The 8,272-nt window shown below is 45.7% G+C and overlaps 1 protein-coding gene across 1 annotated transcript in view; it reads right to left on the bottom strand.

Moving 5' to 3' along the window:
* The window catches only part of Foxj2 (forkhead box J2), a 26,553-nt gene that overhangs the window by 5,655 nt on the left and 12,626 nt on the right, over positions 1 to 8,272 (bottom strand). Inside the window, exons 3-8 of the mRNA XM_008825332.3 lie at positions 6,349 to 6,423; positions 4,924 to 4,992; positions 4,601 to 4,741; positions 3,986 to 4,181; positions 1,449 to 1,865; positions 978 to 1,079 (exon numbers count right to left, since the gene is read on the bottom strand). Of these exons, the coding sequence (XP_008823554.1) occupies positions 978 to 1,079; positions 1,449 to 1,865; positions 3,986 to 4,181; positions 4,601 to 4,741; positions 4,924 to 4,992; positions 6,349 to 6,423 (1,000 nt within the window). The remainder of the gene's footprint in view (positions 1 to 977; positions 1,080 to 1,448; positions 1,866 to 3,985; positions 4,182 to 4,600; positions 4,742 to 4,923; positions 4,993 to 6,348; positions 6,424 to 8,272) is intronic.

Below are 8,272 nucleotides of genomic sequence, written 5' to 3'. Positions count from 1 at the left end.
GCTTGAGAATGTCATAAGTTCACATGTGTTTTGATCAAATCCTGCCCTCACTCCCTCCTTTCCATTTCCCCTCCCCACTGTCACCACCACCTCTTTCCCCTCCAAGCTTCATATGTTCTTTTTTTTAAACCCACTGAGTCTAGGGGCTGGAGAGATGGCTCAGCAGTTAAGAGTACTGACTGCTCTTGCAGAGGAGCTGGATTCAAGTCCCAGCACCCACATGGCGGCTATGAACTGTCCTTAACTCCAGTTCCAGGGGAATCCGAAGCCCTCTTCTGACCTCTGCAGCATTGCATGACACGGGTGCACTCACATACATGCAGGCAATACACTCATACACATAAAATAAAAATAATAAATAAAATATTTTTCAAAAAATTCTTATTCTAATTTGCATCTTACTGATGAATAAACAAACTTTTGAAATGATTTAACGAATTAGCTATCATCTCTCTCTGTCAGGAAGCAGTGACAAAACAGTGGGGGCTGGAGAGATGGCTCAGAGGTTAAGAACACTATTTGTTCTTGCAAAAGACTGGGTTCGAATCCCAGCACCCACATGGCAGCTAACAACTGTCCGTAACTCCAGTTCCAGAGGATCTGACAGCCTCTTCTGTCCTCTGCGGGCATTGCATGACACAGGTGCACTTACTTACATGCAGGCAATACAAGTATACACATAAAATTAAAATAATAAATAAAATACTTAAAAACAAACAAGCAAAAAAAACTATAAAACAGTATCAAGGATCTGAATTCCAAAGACCTTCCCTATCCCAAGGACAAAAATGACTAGAATAAAGCACTGTTATATTTGAATTAAGGCAAAATTTAAGTTAATTTGAAAATATTATTGATCTATATGTCTTGTGTAATATGGAGAAGTGATTAAGTTTTCAGTCTCCAAACTCACTTAGCCATCCTCTTGGGCTCTAGTGTACTCCTCTCTCCCCTCACATGGTCCTTAGAGCACTAACCTGAGAACTGGGACTGCTCAATGCTGGACCAGTTGAGCCGGTTCACCATCTTGAAGCTTTCCTTTAAGGAGTCAATATTAGAGCACCAGTCTGAAGGAAAGGCTAAGAAGAGAAAGGTGGACAGTGAGCTAGGAGGTAAGACAGCAGTCAGCACATGCAAGCTTCTGACACCTACCCAAGTGCACAGCTGCCTTAAGACAGCTGTGGAGCCCGGCGTTGTGGCCCACGCTTTTAGTCCCAGCACTTGGGAGGCAGAAGCAGGCGGATCTCTGTGAGTTTGAGGCCAGCCTGGTCTACATAGCGAGTTCCAGGCCAGCTGGGGCTACAGGGAGACCCTGTCTCAAGAAGACCAAATACGTGTACTGAACCTAAAAGACCCACTACTAACTTCCTAACCATGGCACCTCCACGACAGTCAGAAAACAGCTTGTCCACCCTCGTCCCGGCTTTCTCTGCACCCTCCTTACTCACCAAAGCCAGTGCTGTTGATGGGTGCCTGGCTCTGTGCCTGAGGCTGTGGTGGTGGTGGCTGCTGGGCAGAATGGGAGTGAGGATGGTGCTGATGGGGGTGGTAGCCTCCATGCTGCAGTGGGGGCGGATGCATGGCCATCACAGTTGGGGGGCCATAGCCTTCGGCTGCAGCTTGCTTTCCCCCTGCTGTGGTACAACCATCAGGGCTTGGGGTGTGCAGTGGAGGGGCACCCCCTACAGTTGAGGGGCCCTGGGCAGGTGCCTGCTGCTGCTGTGGCTGTGATTGTTGGGGCGGTGGTGGAGGCTGTGGCGGCTGCTGCTGTTGCTGTTGCTGCTGCTGCTGAGGCTGTGGCGGTGGCTGCTGGTACATGTAGTAGTTGTTAGAAGATGACATGTCTCCCAGGAGAGAGGAAAAGCCTGCAGGTCGAGGAGGAAGCAGGCAAGTAACATGGGCTATGAGCTTTCACTAAATGACATTTTCTATGGGTTGGGATGAGAGAGAAAGACCTTAGAAGAGCTAAAAGGGTAAAAGGGTCTGTGGCCCCAAGGATCCTGTGTCTCTCATTGTAGATAACAGACCTGAAAGCAATTAAGTTAGGGGAAGGCTTGACCCACTGGGGACCATGGAAGCACTAATTAAAAAAATTTCACTGATAATCTTTTATGCTACTTAAACTTTTTTCTAGCCAAATCAGTGAGCTCTGGGTTCAAATTGACCCTGCCTCGATATATAAAGTGGAAATCAGTTGAGGAAGACATTTGATGTCAACCTACTGTCTCTACACGCAGGGCACACACATTCACACATGCACATGCATGCACACACACACATGAAGTAAATATATAGTAACTTCAAAGGGTTGAACCAGATCACCTCTCTAGGAACCACCCAATAAGGACTTCAAGTCATTCTTACATAATAATTATGGAAATTTGCAAATGGACCAGACGTTAGCTGCTACTAAGGAAGTCCTAGTCATTGTGTTATCAGTGGTAATGGTATGGTAGAAAGCTACAGGAAAGGTCTTATCACTTAGTGATGCATACTGAAATTGTGTTCATGAGTGGAAAGACATGATGTTCTGGAAATGCAACTATTCCACTTTGAAAAAGCTCAGTGGCAAATAAAACAAACTTAACGAAACATTGGTGACTATTAAAGTTAGGTGATGGAAACACAGGAGTTTTTATTATTTATTCACTCTACTTGAGCATTTGTTTGAAATTTTTCATAATAAAAAATAACAAACAAGGGCTGGAGAGATGGCTCAGAGGTTAAGAGCACTGGCTGTTCTTATAGAACACTGGGGTTCAAATCCCAGCACCCACATGATAGCTAACAGTCATCCATAACTCCAGTTCCAGGGAATCCAACACCCTCCTCTGTCCTCCACTGGCAGTGTACAACACTAGCGTGTTTACACACATGCAAGCATAACACTCATACACATAAAAATAAATAATAAATAACAATAAAAATACACTAGGGGCTGGAAATGTGCTTGCCTATCATGTATGAAGCCCTGGGTTCCATCCCCAGCACCACATAAACCAGGTATGGTCTCAAGTAAATAAACAATACATTAACTCAAAAAGAAAAAGTTCTTATAATAAAGCATAAGGACGCTTGGGGAGCAGGTACTACTGCTGCCCTCTAGTGGTCATACTCTAAATGAGGCTCAGAGCCTTAAAAATCACCCAGCTCCTTTTTTAAAAAATAATATTTTATTGGGGCTGAAGAGACGGCTCAGCGGTTAAGAACACTGGCTGTTCTTGCAGAAGACCCAGGTTTGAATCCCAGCACCCACATGGCAGCTAACAACTGTCCGTACCTCTAGTTCCAGGGGATCAAATACCTTCTGTCCTCCTCAGGCATTGCACGACATGGGTGCACTTACATACATGCAGGCAATACACACATACACATAAAATAAAAATAATAAAAATAAAATATTCTAAAAAAAGAGGAGCTGGAGAGATGGCTCAGTAGTCAAACACTTGCTGCTCTTGCATAGGACCCAGGTTTGGTTCCAGGCACCCACATGGCAGTTAACAACTGTCTGTAACTCCAGTTCCAGAAGGATCCAACACCCTCTTCTGGCCTCCATGGACACCAGGCATGCGTGTGGTGCACTTACAAACATGCAGGCAAAAGATTCACACACATAAAATAAAAATAAATAAGGAAGGAAGGAGGGAGGGAGGCAGAGAGGGAGGATGAAAGAAAGGAAGGAAGGGAGAGAAAGGGAGAGGAAAAAGAGAGAGGGGGAACCAGGGAGAGAAAAGAATGTCATCACTTGTTTGAAAATATCAGGCTGTAAAAAATAAATAAATAAATAAATAAAAATTAAAAAGCCGGTCATGGTGGTGCATGCCTTTAATCCCAGCACTCCAGAGGCAGAGGCAGGTGGATCCCTATGAGTTCAAGAACAGCCTGGTCTACATAGTGAGTACCAGGCCAGCTGGGGCTACAGGGAGACCCTGTTTCAAAAATAAACTATCAAGCTGTCACACACCCATCCCAAGTCTAGACTCACCATGCTGTGAGGAGGAAGACTTCTCCAGCATGGATTTGTAGAGGTTGCGGAAGGACCAGCTTAGATCCTGAAAGTTGATCTCTGAGTAGGAGAATTTGAAGTCATGGTTGGTGTTGTAGAGGGGAGGGGGACCCTCTGTGCTTTCTCGGCCTGGAGCCCCTGTTGCCACTGCTCCACCATCCACAGACCCTGAGCCCTGCAAAAACAGGTAAGAAAGTCGTGCTCTGCATCCCTGCTGGAGGACCCGTGTAACCCTCCAGAGGCCACCGAGCCCTCTTCATCCTCTCCAGCTGTCCAATGACACCACATCGCTTGCTCTTCTTTTCTCATTGGCTCCTCTCTTGCTTCTGGCCTCTTTCCTGTCACTCTCCTTTTCCCCTCTGCGTGCTCTGCCCTGTGTTACCCCCATGCCCCTCTGTCCTTGCAACAACTTTTCTGGCTCTTTCTCTTCCTTATTTGTCCCAAATTCCTTTACGCTTTGTCTCCCTCCCTCTTTTGCTTTTTCTTTCTTTCCTAATTTACCTACTGCAGATCCTCAATAAGTCATTTTGAACAGTTAGCCCACCCCGCTCATCCATCCAATCGCCCTGTGCCCCTGCCACCACTGCTTCCTACCTGGCTGTAGCTGGCCAGAGCTGAGGGGCTCTGAAGTGACATCTGAGGATTCCCTTCATGAGGCAGTGAGGCTTCTCCACTCCCCGGAACACCTCCCCGGGGGCTTTTGCTGGCCTCCTGTTCTGGAGAGTCTTGGGATAGCTGAGAATTGTGACAGAAGAGAGCTCTATAAGCAGAGAGGGAAACACCTACCCAGACCCGTGTTTTCTTGTCCCATTTGCCAGTATTCCACCTTCACCTTAGAAATGGCTAAATAGGCAAGGAAGGAGGTGGAAGGAACAGCTGGCTTGGAAATGCCATCTCTCCAGGAAGAAAGAACTTACATCATCATCCGGAGGGTGTCTTCTCTTTCTGGAAATGTCAGGGCAGGTGTCAATTGTCCAATAAGAGCCCTAGAAGGAAATCCAACCCCCGCCCCAGAAGAAAATCATTACCTATATATAGAAGTTCCCACCTTTGGAAATACAGATATTGAGGTAGATATTCTTACACCAATCATATTGAAAAACAGGACCAGGGTTGAGGGTGTAGTTTGGTGGTTATGGACAAGGCCCTGTGTTGGAACCCCAATATAGAAAAGAAGAGAGGGAAGAAGGAAGGAAGGGAGGGAAGAGAGCGAAGAAGAGAGAGAAGAGAAACAAACAGAAGAGAAAAGGAAGGGGAAGCAAAGCAAAGGCTGGGGCTGGATATCCACACAGAATCCCCAGGGTGTTGAATATGAGGAAGGAATCTGTCCTCACATTCACTGAGTATGCCAGAAATATTTCTGTGGTCCAAATACTGGCTTCAAATTTTCCAAAAGGGCAGAAGAATAGTGGTATTTATTTCAAAGAGCTGAAAGTAGCCAGAGGCAGCCCTTCCCTTCCCTTCCCTTATGACCTGAAGCAAAAATCCCAAGTACTTCAGCCTCTGTCAAATGGGGAGACTTCTTCATCCTTTTCCCTTTTGAAGGTAAAGTCCAAAGACTTCATATAGAAAAGTTTCTAAAAGATTAGTAGGCAAGATGGGTATGGCACTCAGGAGAGGGCAAGTTTAAGGACAGCCTGGGCTATATAGTGAGACCCTGACAAAAAGAAAAGTAATTAAGCAAATATTTTACATCTAAAAACCAGTGCCACTCAAAAGAAAAGAGGAGCCAGGTATGGTGAAGCACTTTTAGCCCCAGCACTTGGGAGACAGAGGGTGGCAGATCTTTGTAAGATGGAGGCCAGCCTGGGCTACAAGGAGACTCTGTCTTAAAAAAAATAAAAGGAAGCTAGACATGGTAGCGCATGCCTTTAATCTTAGCCCTCGGGAGGCAGAGGCAGGTGGATCTCTCAGGAGTTCAAGGCCAGCCTGGTCTACATAGTGCGTTCCAGGCCAGCTGGGGCTACAGGGAGACTCTGTCTTAAAAAGACCAAAAAAATAAAAGGAGATCTTACCAGTCTGAACTATTTAGTGAATTCCAGACTAGGCTACAGAGTAAGACTGAGCCGAGAAGAAAGGAAAGGAAAGAAGAGGAGGGCCTCAAAACTCAACTTCATCATAAACATTTCTATAAAAACAAAGAGATTTCACAATATCCCTTAGTCACCCATTCTCGTGAGGGCCCACAAGTTTGACAGCCATGCTCTTCCTTTGAGGAAACACAAAGATGTATTTTTAATTAACATGGTTTCCTCTTCTAGGTAATTAGAAGAGCCGCAGGACTCTGTGTTAACTGCTCTACTCTCCTTCCTGCTCCTCTGATTCCTACGGCAGTGTCTCACCTTCCCAGGGTCATCCCGAGGTCTGGGCACCTTCCGGAAACACTTGTTGAGAGAAAGGTTGTGTCGAATGGAATTCTAGGGAAGCAGAAAAGCAAGTCAGGTCCGAATATCAGACAAAGCACAATATTTTTTAAAAAAGGCACAAAGGGGACACAGGAGAACATACAATAAAGTTCAAATCCCAGGGCCACATCAGGCACCCTTTCCCTGTACTGCTGAAGGGAGTTAGATACCAGAAAGCAAGAGGCACGGAGTAAGAAAAACACAAAAGGTAAACCGATCAGACGCAATGGCTACAAAGTCGATGACCAGCTGATTTTATAGTTTTTCAACCTTCCCACCCAACTGACAACAGGTATATAAATGCCTCAAGCCAGGCATGGTGGCACAGGCTAGCACTTTGGAGGCTGACATAGCAGGATCAGGAGTTCAAGGCCAGCCTGAGCTATATGAGACCCTGTCTCCAAATACCAAAATAAGTAGGTAAACGAAAAACAGCTAGGCATGGTGGTACATACTTAGCATCTCGCAACTTGAGAGGTAGAGGCAGGAAGATCAGGAGTTCAAGGCCAGCCTAGGCTACAGGAGACTGCCTCAAAAAATAAAGGAGTCAGGACCCACGTCTCACAACTGCCTGTAACTCCAGTCCCAGGGAAATCTGACACCTCTGCCCTCCAGGAACACCTGCATTCACATGTATAGACACACATAATACACACATAATTAAAAATTAAATAGAAAAAAGAAGGCAGACATGGTAGTCCAGACGTGTAATACTAGCATTTAGGAGGCAGAGGCAAGAGGAGCACCACAAGTTGGAGGCCAGCCTGGTCTACACACTGAGTTCTAGTGCAGTCTGGACTATCTAGCAAGACCCTGTCCTGAAAAAGGGGTGTAGGGGCGGGCTAGAGAGATGGGTCAGTGGTTAAGAGCACTTGCTCTTCCAGAGGACCTGAGTTCAATTCACTGCAACTACATTGGGCAGCTCACAACTGCTGGTTACTCCAGCTTCTGGGGCATCTGATGCCTTTGGCCTTCATGGACATCTGAATTCACATGTACATACCTACACACAGACACACATATACACATAATTAAAAATAAAAATAAAATCTGGGCTGGAGAGTTGGCTTAGCAGTTAAGAGCACTGGCTACTCTTGCAGAGGACCCGGTTCGGTTCCCAGCACCCACATGGCAGCTAACAACCATGCATAACTTCAGTTCCAAGGGATCCCACACCCTCTTCTGGCCTCTGCAGTCATTGTACACATGAGTACACTTGCATACATTCAGGTAAAAGGCTTATACACATAAAATAAAAATAAATAAATCCTCCCCAGATTAAAAATAAATAAAAATAGGGGCTGGAGAGATGGCTCAGAGGTTGAGAGTACTGATTGCTCTAGCAGAGGACCTGGTTTCAGTTCCCAGCATCCACATGGTGTCTAAAACCATCAGTAGCTCTGGTTCCAGGGGAATCCAATGCCCTCTTCTGACCTCCATAGGCATTGGACAACACAAGTGCACTTACATACATGCAAGCAATACACTCATACACATAAAATAAAAATAATAAATAAATAATATTAAAAAATAAAAAATATTTTTAAAGGGGGGCGGTGCTGGAGAAATGGTTCAGCAGTTATGAACACTGGCTGTTCTTGCAGAGGACCCAGGTTTGATTCCCAGCACTCATGTGGCGGCTAACAATCGTCTATAACTCCACCTTTAGGGGATCTGATGCCTTCTTCTGACCTCCATAGGCATTGCACAACACAGGTGCACTTATACACATGCAGGCGATACATTTATACACATAAAATAAAAATAGTAAGGGCTGGGTGTGGTGGCACATGCCTTTAATCCCAGTACTTGGGAGGCAGAGGCAGGCGGGTCTCTGTGAGTTCAAGGCCAGCCTGGTCTA

Source organism: Nannospalax galili, unplaced genomic scaffold, assembly GCF_000622305.1.
Source record: "Nannospalax galili isolate Female #2095 unplaced genomic scaffold, S.galili_v1.0 scaffold589, whole genome shotgun sequence".
Lineage (NCBI taxonomy): Eukaryota > Metazoa > Chordata > Mammalia > Rodentia > Spalacidae > Nannospalax > Nannospalax galili.
The sequence above is the reverse complement of the archived record's forward strand: the minus strand, read 5'-3'. Positions and strand labels throughout refer to the sequence as shown.